This window comes from Syngnathus floridae, chromosome 11, assembly GCF_059516105.1.
Source record: "Syngnathus floridae isolate MCC-2025c chromosome 11, RoL_Sflo_1.0, whole genome shotgun sequence".
Lineage (NCBI taxonomy): Eukaryota > Metazoa > Chordata > Actinopteri > Syngnathiformes > Syngnathidae > Syngnathus > Syngnathus floridae.
The window spans coordinates 3,009,202-3,026,935 of NC_142423.1; the positions used below are offsets into that span (position 1 = coordinate 3,009,202).

Here is a 17,734-nt window from a genome sequence, read left to right on the forward strand (position 1 = left end):
TCTTCAGTTTTGAGGACAACAAGACACCGAAACAAAAATTAGACTTACACAGGTTGGTTGAGTTCAATCACAATTCTTAAGAAACCTTTGTTGTCAGGAAAAATACCGTATTGAAGCGTTTTTTGCATTGAAATAAGACTGAAAAAGTGGGGGGGTCATCTTACATTCAGGGTCTAGACATTATACCCATTCACAACGTGAGATGGCGCCAGATATCTTCAAAGCAAATGCTGAACTTAACTCCCCAGGCCAAAGCGAACCCCTGTCACTAAGAAGAAAAATAAAAATAGCGGTAGCAGTTTGCATTATTTTATTGCAATGTTTTTCCTTATTCAGATTTGTTTCAAGACTAAAGTTAGTTAGACTTTACTTTGATGGTTAATGCAGTTATTGCAATTTTGTTGTTTTATCACAGTAGATTGGTTTATTTACATTTCAAAAAACAGAAGCTATTCATTTACAAATGTGTTAGTTTACATATTTAAATGTTCAGATATTAAGAGGTGATAGACAGTTTTTACATGATTTGAATGAGGCAGAATAACATGCTTTTTCAATCGAATATATTGTTATAATCATTTGTTCTAGATGTACTGTAATTATTTTCTGTATACAAATTAAATTTGGTGTTCAAAAAGTCTTTTTTCAAACTTGAGTCTTGAAAAAGAGGGGGTCATCTTATAATCAGGGTCGTCTTATATTCGGGCCAATACGGTACAATACAGCACTGGGCCTTTCGTGCAACGATGCTCAAGAGCATCATTCAGAAAAAGCCACGTTCAAAGTTCCTTGGTCAGTTTTTATTCAGTTGCACATGCAGTTGGTGACCGAGTCCATGGGGCCAGGTTGCATGAGAGTTGATTCCATGGACATAGGTGTGAGTTTGATAAGACCTGATTTGTGTTCCGGAAGGGTCACACAAAACACCTGCCGCTGATCATCGACGGTGCTGTGGTGGAGAGGGTGAGCTGCACCAAGTTCCTGGGGGTGCACATCAGTGAGGACCTCTCCTGGTCCGCAAACACCTCGTCACTGGCAAAGAAAGCTCACTGCCGCCTGTACTTCCTGCGGAAGCTCAGGCATGTGCTCCTCAGGCAGTCCTGTCTTCATTCTACCGTGGCACCATTGAGAGCGTCCTCACCAGTTGCATCGCTGCCTAGGGTGGTAACTGCACTGAACAGAACTTGAAGGCCCTGCAGCGCATAGTGAATACGGCTGGTAAGATTATTGGTGCTTCGCTCCCCTCCCTGAAGGACATTTACACCTCCCATCTCGCCCACAAGGCAACCTCGATTGCGAGAGATGTGAGTCACCCGGCTCACTCTTTGTTTGACCTTCTGCCTTCTGGGAAGAGGTACAGGAGCCTGCGCTCCCGCACCACCAGACTCGCCAACAGCTTCTTTCTCCAGGCTGTTAGGACCCTGAACTCGCTACCCCATTCTGCGTAGTGTGCGGCACTGTTGCGCTATTTTCTGTAATGTCTGCTGTACGCTCACTTGTTCCTTTTTTGCTCCTCTTATTTATTTATTTGTTGTGTTATTTATTCATTATTTATTCAGCACGCTGTTGTTATACTTGTTTACTTGTTTGTCTGTTGTGGGCCATGTCTTGTCACCGTGGGATAGGGGGGAACGAAATTTTTGTTTCTTTGTTTGTCTGGCATGTGGAGAAATTAACAATAAAGCTGACTTTGACTTTGACTTCCATGAGAGGTTGATGCGGTGATGGGCGATTTGGTGTGTGTGTGTGTGTGTGTGTGTGTGTGTGTGTGTGTGTGTGTGTGTGTGTGTGTGTGTGTGTGTGTGTGTGCGTGCGTGCGTGCGTGCATGTGTGTGTGTTGCGGGGGGGTTGGCTTGGTGGGGGCTGTTGTTTTTCCATCCACCTGTTTCCAGTCTTTCGGCCTTGGCCTCACCCTTTGGCCAGGTTCTTGGCTGTTCTCCTGCCGCTCTCCCTCTGGCACCTCTGCTGGTGCAAGTAACATCTCTGCAGACCCTTCTCACCCAGGTCACAGTCTGTCCAAACTACTCCCGTACGGACGGCGTTAGAGAGTGCTGTATGTCAAAACCAGCAGACACAGACACAGCTTCTTCCCCCATGCTGTCGCTCTGATGAACTCACACCACTCATAGAGTCTTAGAGACATCACTGTGCAATAACATCTTGCTCTCGCCACTTAAATGTTGTAGCAACCCAAGATTTTGAAGGAACAGGCTTGGACTGTTTCTGAACGAGTGTAGTTTATTGAAGAATTGTGCATAGGCACCAACATCGTCGAACACCGTGAAAACTGTGACACAAAATGACAAGCAAATTAGCCTACAACAGGCACATACTGTAAACAACAACTGCATATTAGCAGGCTAACAAAATGACAAAGTATATGAAATACTATACAAATCAATATATACGGTACCCAAATGAATCATACCTCGCTCCGCTGATCAAGGGTGCTAATGGGAATCCTTGGAAAGCTGCCACCGATACTGTTGCAAAGCTAGTTAGCCATGAACGTTGCTAGGTACACAAAGAAACCAGTCTTCTTTTAAACTAAAATTGCCGATAATTCTATCGCTAAACGGGACAAAAAGGCACACAATAACACTGTTAACCAACACTGAGTGGAATGAAACAAAAGTAAACACTCATTAACAGAGGAGAGAAGACGTTGAAAGATAAATTATTATGAGCTGTCATTCTTGCTACTATCTTCTTCGAGGTCTCGTCTTTCTCCGAGCTTGACCGTTGGCGCGCACACAGAAGTTACAAGGCAAAAGAAATTTAAAGTGACAATGCTCAAGTCACACAACTCACGGCCACTTACAAATGTTGTTAGTTGCCTGAATGTTGACAGTCACTTAAATGTCGTACAGAGGCTGAGATCAACTGGAGTCAAATTCCCTGTTTGGCATGCACAAACTTGGTCAATAAAGCTGATTCAGATTCTGATTCTGACTTACTTACTTTCGTCACATTCTCAGTAAATCATACTTGCAACCATATCTTTTCGTTGTTCGGCCAAACGTTTCGCTCAGTCCAGAATATTCTCCAATAATCTAAGGCTGGCATCTAGCATTAGGCAACATGCGACGTAACATCAAGCATTAGGCAAAACATAAAATGTAATCAAGCATTCAGCATTCTTAGACGTCCTTGGCAGTGTCCATGATTTAGAAAAACATCAGGCATGCATTGAACAGTTAATTAAGATGTCATTAAGATATTCAGGCAATATACCAAAAACATTTATTTCAAAGTGAATAAAAATACATATCAGATCATGAAGTTATAAAAACATTTTCTCATTACCACTTAGTCCATCACATACCAAAAATGTCTAGTTACATCTTTATTGATTTAGTGTGTATTAGGTATTAATATATGCTTAAAATGTTGATTTAATGTTTGAATATAACTGTAAATGTATGTACTTTATTCAATGAGGTTGGAGCAAATCTGACAGACAGCATTGCTGCTATGTCAGCCGACACACGTTATGCCGACATTGTGTCAGGAATGAGTTGAGCCAGGGCGACCAAATGCAGCTTGAACCAGAATTTATTGAAGGGAAAGGGAGTTGGAAGGGAGGTAGGTGGGGAGCCGAATACACAGACAGAACAGAGACTCACGGCCAGCAAACAGACAGACTGACCGACAGGAGTTCGCTTGGACAAGGTTACAATTCTGACCATGAGCCTCCAGATAGACCAGGGGAAAACCAGCCAACAGGAACACTGGGCACGGACAGGGACGGAACACAACAGTAGACACCAACAAGAAGGAACACACGGGCAGGGTTTAAATACATCAGGTAACAAGAGGGAGCAGGTGACAGACATGACGATAACGAAGGGGTGTGGTTGAGGGAAGTTCACGGCCGAGCGTGGTCTGTCACGGGACTGTGAGCCTCCAGGCAGACCGACAGGGATGTGAAATAAAAGACGTGAAGACATTAAGACAACAATGATCCGACGGGGAGTGAGGGGCAGACAGGACTTAAATACAAAACAGGTAACAAGAGGCAGGTGACTGTGGTTACATTAATTGAGGTGAAGCAGGAGAGGAGGGGAGACACGAACAGAAACCATGGCAACCTAGACACATAGCAAAACTGGGGACGTGACGTGACACATTGTTGAGTTGAGCTGCAGGCCACACCCCTCTCTGGCTGAGCTGCCTCAGGTTTGGGTGTGTCTTCCTGCCTGGAGGCAGCTGATTAAGTGCACCAGGTGGAGATGTTGGGAAAATCAGTGTGGTTTGGAGGCACTCACACACGGGACATTGAGGAGCAAGCAGTGTGTGTAACAAAGGGAAAAGCTGGATGTGAGGAAAAGAGACTGCAGGACAAAGGCTTGTGAAGGAATGGGGTCGAAATACAAAAAGTCCTGCCTTGCTACAAAAACAGATATGCTCAAACCTCATTGAATAAAGTACATAAGCAGAAAAGTATATTCACATATTAAATCAATAAAAGAAACACTTTAAGCATATAATTATACCTACACACCAAATCTATAAAGAAGACATAACTAGACATTTTTGATAAGTGGTAATGAGAAAGGTTTTTATAACTTTATGATCTTATATATATTTCTGAGCAATTTGAAATAAAACATGTCTTTTGATATTGCCTAAATAGCTTAATGACCCTTAAGGAACTGTGTAATGCATGCCTGATGTTTTTTCTCTAAATCATGGACACGGCCAGAGTCGTCTTGACCGTTCAGTACTTGATTGTATCTTATGTTTTGACTAATGCTAGACGCCAGTTTTTGATTACTACTGAACGCTCTGCACAGAGGGAAATATTTTGCCTAACAAAGAAAAGATACGGTTGGAAGCATGATTGAACTAAGAATAAGCAAAGACATGAAGTATCAAAAGAACAGAAATAGATTAATGATGTCACAGCCAAAAGCTAACATAATTTCGTACAAAATGACAAAATTGAAAGAATGAGGTACGACAGTGTATGTCCAAGATTGGAGAAGAATGTTCACAGGAAGCTCACGTGGAGATAAAACCAGCAGGTGCCAGAGGGAGCCAGCCAAGGATTCGGCCAAAGATGATCGCCAAGGCCGAAAGACAGGATGGAAGACAACAGCCCCCACACACACCGAATCGCCTATAACCAGCGCACACTCCTACGGCGAACTTGCCCCACCCCAAAGACTCATCAGCCATCAAACTCGGCCCACACTGGCATGTGCAACTGATATAAGCGAACCAAAGAACCTTGAACGTTGCCTTTTCTGAATGGAGACTTTCTGCTCTTGAAGGGCCCAGCGCTGTATTGTACTTTCCTGAAAACAGAGCTTTTTGAACAAGAATTGTGATTGAACTCAACCAACCTGTGTAAATCTAATTTCTGCTTCAGTGTCTTAGCATTTTCCTAAATCTGAAGAAATCAAACGAGCACGCAGTGAGTAAATTGGATAACAGGTGATTGGCAATGGCTTTTGCCGTGAGGCGCAGATAACGCGCTCCCTAAATTGTGGACAAAATCCAACACTTGCAAAGACAGAAGCAGGAGCCGGTGAGCTTTTGGACATTTGCATGTTTTGCAGAGAAATGGACTGATAATGTGATGAATAAGTTAAAATCCGCGAGTCGTCACCTTATCGTGGTGGAGGGGTTTGCGTGCCCCTATGATCCTAGGAGCCATGTTGTCGGGGGCTTCATGCCCCTGGTAGGGTCACCCATGGCAAACGGGTCCTAGGTGAGGGGTCAGACAAAGCACGGCTCACCCAAGCCCCTTATGATGAAAACCATAAATGGACTTTGTTTTCCCTCGCCCGGACGCGGGTCACCGGGGCCCCCCTCTGGAGCCAGGCCTGGAGGCGGGGCTCGAAGGCGAGCGTCTGGTGGCCGGGCCTTCGCCCATGGGGCCCGGCCGGGCATATCCCGAAATGGAAACGTGGGTCCCCCTTCCCATGGGCTCACCACCTGTGGGAGGGGCCGAAGGGGTCGGGTGCAATGTGAGCTGGGCGGCAGCCAAAGGCAGGGACCTTGGCGGTCTGATCCCCGGCTGCAGAAGCTGGCTCTTGGGACATGGAATGTCACCTCTCTGGCTGGAAAGGAGCCCGAGCTGGTGTGCGAGGCAGAAAGATTCCGACTAGATATAGTCGGACTAGCCTCCACACACAGTTTGGGTTCCGGTACAAGCCCTCTCGAGAGGGGCTGGACTCTCTTCCACTCTGGAGTTGCCCACGGTGAGAGGCGTCGAGCAGGTGTGGGTATACTTATTGCCCCCCGGCTGGGCGCCTGCACATTGGGGTTCACCCCGGTGAACGAGAGGGTAGCCTCCCTCCGCCTTCGGGTGGGGGGACGGGTCCTGACTGTTGTTTGTGTCTATGCACCAAACAGCAGCTCAGAGTACCCACCCTTCTTGGAGTCCCTGGAGGAAGTGCTGGAGAGCGCTCCTTCTGGGGACTCCTTCGTTCTACTGGGTGACTTCAATGCTCACGTGGGCAATGACAGTGAGACCTGGAAGGGCGTGATTGGGAGGAATGGCCCCCTTGATCTGAACCCGAGCGGTGTTCTATTGTTGGACTTCTGTGCTCGACACGGATTTTCAATAATGAACACCATGTTCAAACATAAGGGTGTCCATGTGTGCACTTGGCACCAGGACACCCTAGGCCGCAGTTCGATGATCGACTTTGTAGTCGTGTCATCGGATTTGCGGCCGCATGTTTTGGACACTCGGGTGAAGAGAGGGGCGGAGCTGTCAACTGATCACCACCTGGTGGTGGGTTGGCTCCGATGGTGGGGGAAGATGCCGGTCCGACCTGGCAGACCCAAACGCTCTGTGAGGGTCTGCTGGGAACGTCTGGCAGAATCTCCTGTCAGGAAGAGCTTCAACTCCCACCTCCGGCAGAGCTTTTCCCACGTCCCGGGGGAGGCGGGGGACATTGAGTCTGAGTGGACCATGTTCCGCGCCTCCATTGTTGAGGCGGCCGACCGGAGCTGTGGCCGTAAGGTCGTTGGTGCCTGTCGTGGCGGCAATCCCCGAACCCGCTGGTGGACACCGGCGGTAAGGGATGCCGTCAAGCTGAAGAAGGAGTCCTATCGGGCCGTTTTGGCCTGTGGGACTCCGGAGGCAGCTGACAGGTACCGGATGGCCAAGCGGAACGCGGCTTCGGCGGTTGCTGAGGCAAAAACCCGGGCGTGGGAGGAGTTCGGTGAGGCCATGGAGAATGACTTTCGGACGGCTTCGAGGAAATTCTGGTCCACCATCCGGCGTCTCAGGAGGGGGAAGCAGTGCAACGTCAACACTGTTTACAGTGGGGATGGCGTGCTGCTGACCTCGACTCGGGACGTCGTGAGTCGGTGGGGAGAATACTTCGAAGACCTCCTCAATTCCACCTACACGCCTTCCATTGAGGAAGCAGGGCCTGGAGACTCTGAGGCGGATTCTCCAATCTCTGGGGTCGAAGTCACTGAGGTAGTCAAAAAACTCCTCGGTGGCAAGGCCCCGGGGGTGGATGAGATCCGCCCGGAGTTCTTAAAGGCTCTGGATGTTGTGGGGCTGTCATGGCTGACACGCCTCTACAACGTTGCGTGGACATCGGGGACAGTGCCTCTTGATTGGCAGACTGGGGTGGTGGTTCCCCTCTTTAAGAAGGGGGACCGGAGGGTGTGTTCCAATTACAGGGGAATCACACTCCTCAGCCTCCCTGGTAAGGTCTATTCAGGGGTGCTGGAGAGGAGGGTCCGTCGGGAGGTCGAACCTCGGATTCAGGAGGAGCAGTGTGGCTTTCGTCCTGGCCGTGGAACAGTGGACCAGCTCTACACCCTCGGCAGGATCCTCGAGGGTGCATGGGAGTTCGCCCAACCAGTCCACATGTGTTTTGTGGACTTGGAGAAGGCGTTCGACCGTGTCCCTCGGGAGGTTCTGTGGAGGGTGCTTCGGGAGTACGGGGTGCCGAGCCAACTGATAAGGGCGGTTCGGTCCCTGTATCACCGATGCCAGAGTCTGGTCCGCATTTCCGGCAGTAAGACGGATTCGTTCCCAGTGAGGGTTGGACTCCGCCAAGGCTGCCCTTTGTCACCGATTCTGTTCATAATTTTTATGGACAGAATTTCTAGGCGCAGCCGAGGCGTTGAGGGGGTCCGGTTTGGGGACCTCAGCATCGCGTCTCTGCTTTTTGCAGATGACGTGGTGCTGTTGGCTTCTTCAGGCCGTGATCTCCAGCTCTCGCTGGAACGATTCGCAGCCGAGTGTGAAGCGGTCGGGATGAGGGTCAGCACCTCCAAATCCGAGTCCATGGTCCTCGATCGGAAAAGGGTGGAATGCCCTCTCCGGATCGGGGATGAGATCCTGCCCCAAGTGGAGGAGTTCAAGTATCTTGGAGTCTTGTTCACGAGTGAGGGGAGGATGGAGCGTGAGATCGACAGGCGGATCGGTGCAGCGTCGGCAGTAATGCGGACCCTGTACCGGTCCGTTGTGGTGAAGAGAGAGCTGAGCCAAAAGGCAAAGCTCTCAATTTACCGGTCGATTTACGCTCCTACCCTCACCTATGGTCACGAGCTATGGGTCGTGACCGAAAGAACGAGATCTCGGATACAAGCGGCCGAAATGAGTTTTCTCCGCAGGATGTCCGGGCTCTCCCTTAGAGATAGGGTGAGAAGCTCGGTCATCCGGGAGAGACTCGGAGTAGAGTCGCTACTCCTCCACGTTGAGAGGAGCCAGATGAGGTGGCTCGGGCATCTTATCAGGATGCCTCCTGGACGCCTCCCTGGGGAGGTGTTCCGGGCATGTCCCATCGGTAGGAGACCCCGGGGACGACCCAGGACGCGCTGGAGAGACTATGTCTCTCAGCTGGCCTGGGAACGCCTTGGGATCCCCCGGGATGAGCTGGATGAAGTGGCTGGGGAGAGGGAAGTCTGGGAGTCCCTCCTAAAGCTGCTGCCCCCGCGACCCGACCCCGGATAAGCGGAAGAAGATGGATGGATGGATGGATGGATGGATAAGTTAAAATGTGTTTGTGATTAATCATGTGAAAACTTCAAGATAGAATATTGTATTTTTAATATTATTCGGGTGAAAATACAGTTAATAATGTGGTGCGTTTAAAAGGTATTGGTGTCAGAAGCTAGGTTGATCAGGGTCCCAATTTTCTGCCCAGCATTGGCTGTTACCGCCAATCATGATGACAGGCCACTCTGCTAGGCCGCTCTCTGCCAGAAGACTTGAGTGACTCTTTGCTACATGGGAGTTGCTCACTGCTGTGTTACAGAATGCGTCCCTGCATTGTTGGAGTACTTCAGGTGAGAGCTTCCTGAAGAACTCCTCCTGGACCTCAGTGTAACCCCTCCTGTGGCCGCCTCCCACTGTGCTGCCTTTGCTCCTCCTCTGGGCCACATTGCCTCTGGATGCTTTGAACTTGGCACACCAGAAGTGGTGATCTTGCTTGTCCTCACACTCAGGATTTCTGCACAGGAACGATGTTTTACAGTCATTCCCTTCATCGTGGATCTCCAAACATTTCCGGCAGGCTCCCAGTTCCCGCACTGCCTCCTTCTTTTCTGCGAGCTTCAGTACCTTGAACTTTTTACAGAAGTACAGCGTCTTCTTATGCCCGCTGTCACCACAGACAATACATACAGAGTGATGCCTGCTGGCTTGATTAGAGGCTCTGGTTCTGGCTTGCCTTTGCTCAGGTCGAATCTTTGATGGCTCTTCATCTCTCAGCTGGTCCAGCTGTTCATATATGTTTTCTTGACTCTTAAGGAAGGTCAGAAGATTGTCAAAACGTTTCTCTGGACCAGCTCTGCCTCTCTCAGCTGCACAGAGAAGCCACTCTTTCTTCAATGCATCAGGAAGTTTGCTTTCTATTGACTTTGTCACCAGAGGATTCTTTAAAGCGCCGGTGTCACCAAGGTCACTGAGGTCTTGAAGGGCTTTCTCAACAGCTTGGATGAGCTCAACAATTTTCTTGGGCTGGTGACTTTTGACAGCTGGAAGTCTCTGGAGCTCCTCAACTATTTCGATGGCGATCAGCATTTGGCTTCCAAACCGGTTCTCCAGGACCCGAAAGATGTCGTCTGCTGTGTTATAGGTCATCACTCTAAGATCTCTCATTACTTTGTCATCTAAACTGTCGAGGAGCTGGAATTTTTTTACCTCCTTGGACCCAGTAGGCTCCCCTTGCCTCTGCAGGGCCTCCCAGTCTCTTCTCCAGCGATGGAAGTCTCGCCTGATGCCAGTAAATTTGGGGAGGGAGGTTGGTTTCAGTCTTATGGCCGGTATCTGGTGGCTGGGGTTTGCACTCACATCTCTGTCTTCTTTAGCTTTTGCTGCAATTGAAATCTGCTTTTATTGACATTAACTTTGGAATGAATTGCTCGAGCTCCCTTACACGCAGCTGGAGGTCTTTCTGCTCAGCAGGTGGGGCCCAACACTTCCACTGTGTGTGCAGCTCCTTCGCCCTCTTAACCAGTCCTTCCATATAGTCCAGGGGTGTCCAAACTTTTTTTAGTGAGGGCCAAATACAGAAAAATAAACAAAGGGCCGGGCCACACACTAGAGGTGTCATACTGACACATGAATACTGTGTATTGTGAAGAACATTGCACTCAGTGGGAGCAGTGATGCTGTCCTTTGGATTGAAGGATGGCTGACATGTCAGGAGAAAGTTTGGTGGTTGAGACACGAAGGACTTCACAGAGATGGCTATCAGTTATTCTGGTTCTCAGTCTGCTTTTGTTCTGATTGAACAGAGAAAATGTTTGTTCACATATGTATGTCGAGCCGAACAGGCTCATCATTCTTTTTGCGTGGCGTCTCATCAGAGGAAACTTGGCATTATCCAAACTCTGATAGAATTCGGGGAGGGGGAGAAGCTGATGCTGACTCTTCAGAGAATCATCACATTGAATTTCAATCAGCTCTAACTGCAGACTCTCTTCCACTTCTTCTGCATCCATCAGGAAGGGGGTCGAGAACAGCTTGATTTGTTTTTCAATGGCAGAAAAATCTTGGAAACGCTGGTTGAATTCCGTCATGAGAGAGGAAATCACAGACACATATTTCTCCTTTTTAGCAGAAAAGTCGGCGTTTGGAAAAGCAGACTTGATTTCAGACAGCGCAAGGAAGTGTGCAGCATTAAAACCTCGTAGTTGTGTCTCAAACAGGTGGAGCTTTACGCAGAAGGCTTTCATGTGTGCATGCAGTTGTGGCACCAGCTGTTCTTTGCCTTGTAGGTTCTTGTTCAGTGTATTCAGATGATGCGTAAGATCAACTAAAAATGCCAGATCTGCCAGCCACTCTTTTAAAAACTGGTCGATTTCTGATCTCAGAAAAAAAAAAACGCTGCAGCACAGAGCCGCGACTGAGCCAGCGCACAGTGGTAGAGTACATCCCTGTATTCAGCATCCACATCAGATAGGAAAGCCTGAAATTCTCTGTGGTACAGTCCTCTCGCTCGAATTACGTTGACAGTTTTTACGACAGTGTTCATCACATCGCCCAGCTGGACAGTCTTGGCACACAGTGCTTCTTGGTGGATTATACAGTGCATCCTAACAGCCTCACCTTCGCTCTCTTTTACCTTGGCGCACACCAAAGATGCCATTCCTTTGCGCTTGCCAGTCATGGCCGGAGCTCCATCTTTTCAACTGCCTCTGACACAGCTTCAAAAATATATTTTCCCGTCATTGTGCCTTTTAGGCTCATCATATCAAGCAGCTCCTCCGTACAGCAAAAATTATCATCTACTCCCCGCAAAAAAATTAACAGTTGCGCGGTGTCTGTGGCATCTGTGCTCTCATCGCATGCTATTGAGTAAAAATCAAAAGCACAAGCCTTGTCTCTCAGCTGGAGTTTCACGTTCGCTGACAAGTCCTCAATTCTCCGCACCACTGTGTTTCTGGATAAGCTCACGTTGTTGAAATCCGGCACTTTTTCTGGGCACATTACTTCCGTGACTTTAATGAGGCACTGCTTTATGAAATCACCGTCTGAAAACGGTTTGCCGTGCTGGGCAATAAGTGTAGCGACTTCATAGCTTGCTCTTGTGGAGTTTTCCTGTGTTTTGTTGGCATGAAAAAAAACCTGCTGTTGAGCTTGCAGGCTAATTGCCATTTGCTTAACTTTCTGTGCTCGTTCAGCACCAGTGTACGATGTGTAGCTCTGATGTTTGGTCTCATTGTGCCGACGGATATTATACTCTTTCATCACAGCAACATCTTCATTACAAATCAAACAGACACACTTTCCGTTGATTTCTTTGAAGAAATACTCATTTTCCCACCGTGTTTGAAATCTTCTACACTCACTCGCGATTTTGCGTTTCTTTGGTGCAGCCATTTCTGGTGACTAGCGGTAAAAGTTTTTCTTCGCTTGATTTCGTTTGTTTGGCGGACTCCATCTAGTGTTGAAACTGAGAAGTGCAACAGAATTGAGCTCAAGCTTCTTGTGCGGGCCATATTCAATTATGTTTTCAGAATTTGCTGCGGGCCAATAAAAACTGGCCCGCGGGCCAACTGCATATTCACCCAGCTCCTCTTCTTCAGAGTCACGCCACAGGAACCTATGCAAATGCACCTCTTGATCTTCCAGCCATACTGAATTGTACTTTTTCTTTATGTCTCCAAGAGCAGCAAAACGTCCCCTCTGAAATTTAAGCAGCACAGCACGAATTGAGTTGAGGACGTCTGGGCCTTTCAACAGGAGATCATTTAGACTCACACCTCTATACTTTTGACTGCTGTTCCAGACCAGCCTCACCGGAGTTGTGACGGAGTGTGGGTTGGGTGCGATGAGGTGGCTAATGTACCATACTGGGCCAGTCCATTCACAAAGGACATCTTTGGTCAACTTCATTGCGGCCCAGTGCTCGACCATCTCGTGAACTTGAGCAGCATAGGCGGCCTTCCATTCCGGCTCCCTGGCCAGCTGCCTTTCAGTCCTCAAGAACGTGGCCTCAACTGCACTCCTGTTGCTGGGTAATGTGGCTGGATCTTCCACCCAGGGGTACTTGGTGTGCCAGTGAGGCCTCTCACTGTGGTCATCAGCTGCTATGTATTTGAGCCCACTCTTTACCACCTCCAGTTCCCTTTCTTCAGCCAGGGTCATCTCTTTACCGCCTGGCTGACAGTTTCCACAACGACAGCCCCCACATCCCGGGACACAGCCAGCATTGGTATGCTCTCCCATTTCCACCAGTCGAGGAAGTTGGATGTAGTAGCAGCACAGCTAGATTTTTTAGGTTGGCCTGCAGTTGGGGCCTGCTGGCTTTGAGGAGGATGAATGGGGGGTTCACAGGTGTGTTCTTCATACTTTACAGCAGCAGTTCTCATGGACCTTGCAAAGTGTGTCCTCGACAAGTGGGCTGATACAGTGACCTCTTCAAACAGCTCAGGATGGGTGCCAGCAACTGTCTTTCCCATTGGTCCGTCCCACAGCACGAGGTCTCCAACCGCATGGATTTTCTGTGGAGCCAGCCGTCCCTCCTTGTGACTTACAAGGAGCTGGATCTCTTTTGGCCTTGTCAGGTCGCTGAGCGGGATGTCTGGGAAGAACTCTTGCAGTTTTTCGACTGACACATGTCTGTGAATATCTGCAATGCTGTCTCGGCCATAGCAAACCAGCTGGTGGGACTTGAGAGTGCCTCTTGAGGTGTTAATCCGAATTTTCAGGAGATATCGCTTTGTCTTGACGAAAACTTTCATGCCTACCACACCATGAACCACAAGTGTGATGTCTTCACTTCTGAGATTCAGCCGGTCTGCTGCCTCATGGGTAATGTAATTGGTGTCAGAAGCTAGGTCGATCAGGGTCCCAATTTTCTGCCCAGCATTGGACAACTCTGAAAAATAAAAGAAAGAAAGAAAAGAAGTCCAAATCTTGTACATTTGAGTGAATTCCATTCGAATCTTCGAAGCAAGCCTCCTTATCAAGTGGGGGAACTGCAGTTTAACCTCACAAGAGTGAGGTCCACTTGACACACATTGATGTTTTAATTTGTATTTGTTGGGTTGTAGTTGTTGGTGTTATTATACCGAATGTGTTTGTGTTTGAATAAAAGGTTGGGAAAAAAAACGTTATGCCGACATTTGTTATTTTGGGGAACACCAACTCAAATACATATACACATACCGTATTTGCCGGTGTATTAGTCGACCTTTTTCGATCCAAAATCGACCAAAAAAAATCGACCTCGACTTATACACCGAGTCATAAAATTTAACTTCGTATTCATCGCTTCAAATGTGATGGTAACCAAGGCCGTTTCTCATGCATCTCATTGTGCGTGGGTGTGCGTCCGTCAGGCTCATCAAACAGCGAGAAACGGAATCATTATAAAGCGTTCGTCGCATTAACGCGCATCCTCAGCAACAATTTCAAATATTCTCACCTCAATAACGGGCATCGAAAGACGATGACTGCTAGGGGGAAGTACTGGGTATTGAGCGAATGTGCGAGTCATCGCGCGTCAAGCAACGACAATAACTACCGGTACGTAAACATTCAATCGCCATGTCTAAATGAATGTCGTTGGCACTTAGAAAATATTCGCCAAACTTGGCCAGACTTCCAGGGGAAGAGGCCGAATTTTCACTTGTTCTGGCCGACCGGAGGAACCAGCCGAGGCGGACACTTTACGGCGGTTGAGTCGTTGGCACTTAGAAAATATTCGCCAAACTTAGCCGGACTTCCAAGGGAAGAGGCCGAATTTTCACTTGTGGTGGCCGACACGGGGAACCAGCTGAGGCGGACACTTTACGGCGGTTGAGTCGTTGGCACTTGGAAAATATTCGCCAAACTTGGCCGGACTTCCAGGGGAAGAGGCCGAATTTTCACTTCTGGTGGCCGACACGGGGAACCAGCCGAGGCGGACACTTTACGGCGGTTGAGTCGTTCGCACTTTGAAAATATTTGCCAAACTTGGCCAGACTTCCAGGGGAAGAGGCCGAATTTTCACTTGTGGTGGCCGACATGGGGAACCGGCCGAGGCGGACACTTTACGACGGTTGAGTCGTTGGCACTTAGAAAATATTCGCCAAACTTCGCCGGACTTCCCGGGGAAGAGGCCGAATTTTCACTTGTGGTGGCCAACACGGGGAACCAGCCGAGGCGGACTCTTTATGGCGGTTGAGTCATTCGCACTTTGAAAATATTTGCCAAACTTGGCGAGACTTCCAGGGGAAGAGGCCGAATTTTCACTTGTGGTGGCCGACATGGGGAACCAGCCGAGGCGGACACTTTACGGCGGTTGAGTCGTTGGCACTTAGAAAATATTCGCCAAACTTGGCCAGACTTCCAGGGGAAGAGGCCGAATTTTCACTTGTTCTGGCCGACATGGGGAACCAGCCGAGGCGGACTCTTTATGGCGCAAGAGCCGTTGGCACTTAGAAAATATTCGCCAAACGCTTTTCGGAAATAGCGACGATGAAGACGAATTTTGAACTCTATGTACCGGCAATCACTTTATAATTATAATTTGTTGTTTCTTAACTAAAAATAAACCAGTTTCTAAGAGTGTTCATTGTTAGTCTCTCTCGGCGCGTAATATCACAGGGTCATGAAGTAAATAATATTTAAAATGGCGTATAGATTGCTCGCTACAAACTCGCGAATTTGAACACATTTCGTCAATAAATTTCGCATATTTCTGATTGAATTTTGAAGTTTAATATAATGCAACAATTGAGCTCGACTTATACAAAGGATATATCATAAAATCGGAAATTTCCGTCGAATTTTAGGGGGTCGACTTATACACCGAGTCGACTTATACACTGGCAATTACGGTATACATTTTGTCATATAAAACAGTTAACCAAATGTCAGATTTTTATGTTTTAATTGGCGAATATAAAAACAAGGAATAAAACATCAGACGTTTTAACGTAAATGTTTATTAAAATAACAATAATAATAATAATAATAATAATAATAATAATAATAATAATAATAAAAATAGCGGCTCAGTGACGCACCGGGTAGCACGGCCGCCTCACAGTTAGTAGGATGGGGGTTCGATTCCACCTCCGGCCCTCCCTGTGTGGAGTTTGCATGTTCTCCCCTGGCCTCCGTGGGTTTTCTCCGGGCCCTCCGGTTTCCTCCCACATCCCCAAAATATGCTTGGTAGGCCGATTGAGCACTCCAAATTGTCCCTGGGTGTGAGTGCGAGTGCAAATGGTTGTTTGTCTCTGTGTGCCCTGCGATTGGTTGGCAACCGGTTCAGGGTGTCCCCCGCCTACTGCCCGATGACGGCTGGGATAGGCTCTAGCGCAACCGTGACCCTCGTGGGGACTAAGCGGTTCATTGGATGGATGGATGGATGGATGGATGGATGGATGGATGGATGGATGGATGGATGGATGGATGGATGGATGGATGGATGGATGATAATAATAATAAAAGTAAATTTCAAACCAGCAATCTAATGTGAAATTGCAGTAGATATATTGGATAACAATATTTAGGCGCATATATGTATATACGTGTTATTTAAGAACTACTGTATTATAAAATAAGATTGCCCAAAGAGAAACATAATCTCCCCGTTGTTGCATATCTATGCATTCCTTCATGCAATCAAGTTAGACGTTAGCTTGGAGAAAATGAGCACAAAAGAAGTGGTGTTTCAGAGAGTGGTTCTTTCTTTCCCTGGCAAATCGTTTATCTACATTCCGGCTTACACGGTTCACGCCAGGAGACGCTAGAGTGTAGTGTACAGTGACTAGCGGTAAAAGTTTTTCTTCGCTTGATTTTGTTTGTTTGGCGGGCCCCATCTAGTGTTGAAACTGAGAAGTGCAACAGAGTTGAGCTCAAGCTTCTTGTGCGGGCCATATTCAATTATGTTTTCAGAATTTGCTGCGGGCCAATAAAAACTGGACCGCGGGCTGTAGTTTGGACACCCCTGGTTTAGCCTGTTGTTGCTCGTTCATGTCTGTTCTTGGTGTTGGATTTTGTCGAATAAATTTCCCCCCAAAATGCGACTTATGCTCCGGGGCGACTTATATATGTTTTTTTTCACGTTATTGTGCATTTTATGGCTAATGCGACCTATATTCCGGAGCGACTTTTAGTCCGAAAATTATGGTAAACTCAAACAATTCAAGGCCACCCAGCCCTGGGGAGACGCATGCAGGCCGCAGCGTGGTGATGAGTGCAGCAATAGATGCAAGCCAGATAGAGTTCAGCGGCTATTTGTGTCTTTCTTGGAGGAGCGTTACATTTCTCTGAAGACAAAAGCATCTTAGAGCCTTGCGTAATGGCCCCGAATGTTAGCACGCTCTTCACAAGCGCCGCTTTCTGCTCATTTCGTACCAAACGTGTCACAACTCGTCCCCGGTTGTTTTATTATATGTAGGTTGTCATGGTTTCTGTCCACGTCTGTGTACTCGCCCCTCCCTTCCTGTGTCTACTCACAACCTATGTACGAATTAATCACAGTCACCTGCCTCTCATTACCTGTCGCGTATTTAAGTCCTGTCAGCGTGTCACTCCCTTGTCGGATTATTTCATGTCTTCTGTTCATGTCTCTCGTCTGTCGTCTTGTTTCTCATTGTTTTGTCTCGTCTTTCTGTTCGTTTAGTTTCTCTCCAAGTTGGTGTGTCTGTCTGTCGGTTACCCCTGTCACTCTGCCTCTGTTATGTTAGTTTGCTGGTTCTGTTGGTTTGTTCCCCACATCCTCCCTTCCAACTACCTTTTCCCTCAATAAACCCTGGTCCAAGCTGCATTTGGTCGCCCTGCTCCATTCCGATCCGTGACAAAACGAGG

The 17,734-nt window shown here is 47.8% G+C and overlaps 1 protein-coding gene across 2 annotated transcripts in view; it reads right to left on the reverse strand.

Annotated features, from left to right (window-relative positions):
* Window positions 1-4,632: 4,632 nt before the first annotated feature.
* LOC148390319 (uncharacterized) overlaps window positions 4,633-17,734 on the reverse strand; it is a 30,489-nt gene continuing 17,387 nt past the window's right edge. For both annotated transcript variants that reach the window (XM_088390202.1, XM_088390203.1), the window contains one exon: window positions 4,633-13,811. In XM_088390202.1, the coding sequence (XP_088246328.1) occupies window positions 9,089-10,084 (996 nt within the window). In that variant the 5' untranslated portion in view covers window positions 10,085-13,811 and the 3' untranslated portion in view covers window positions 4,633-9,088. The remainder of the gene's footprint in view (window positions 13,812-17,734) is intronic.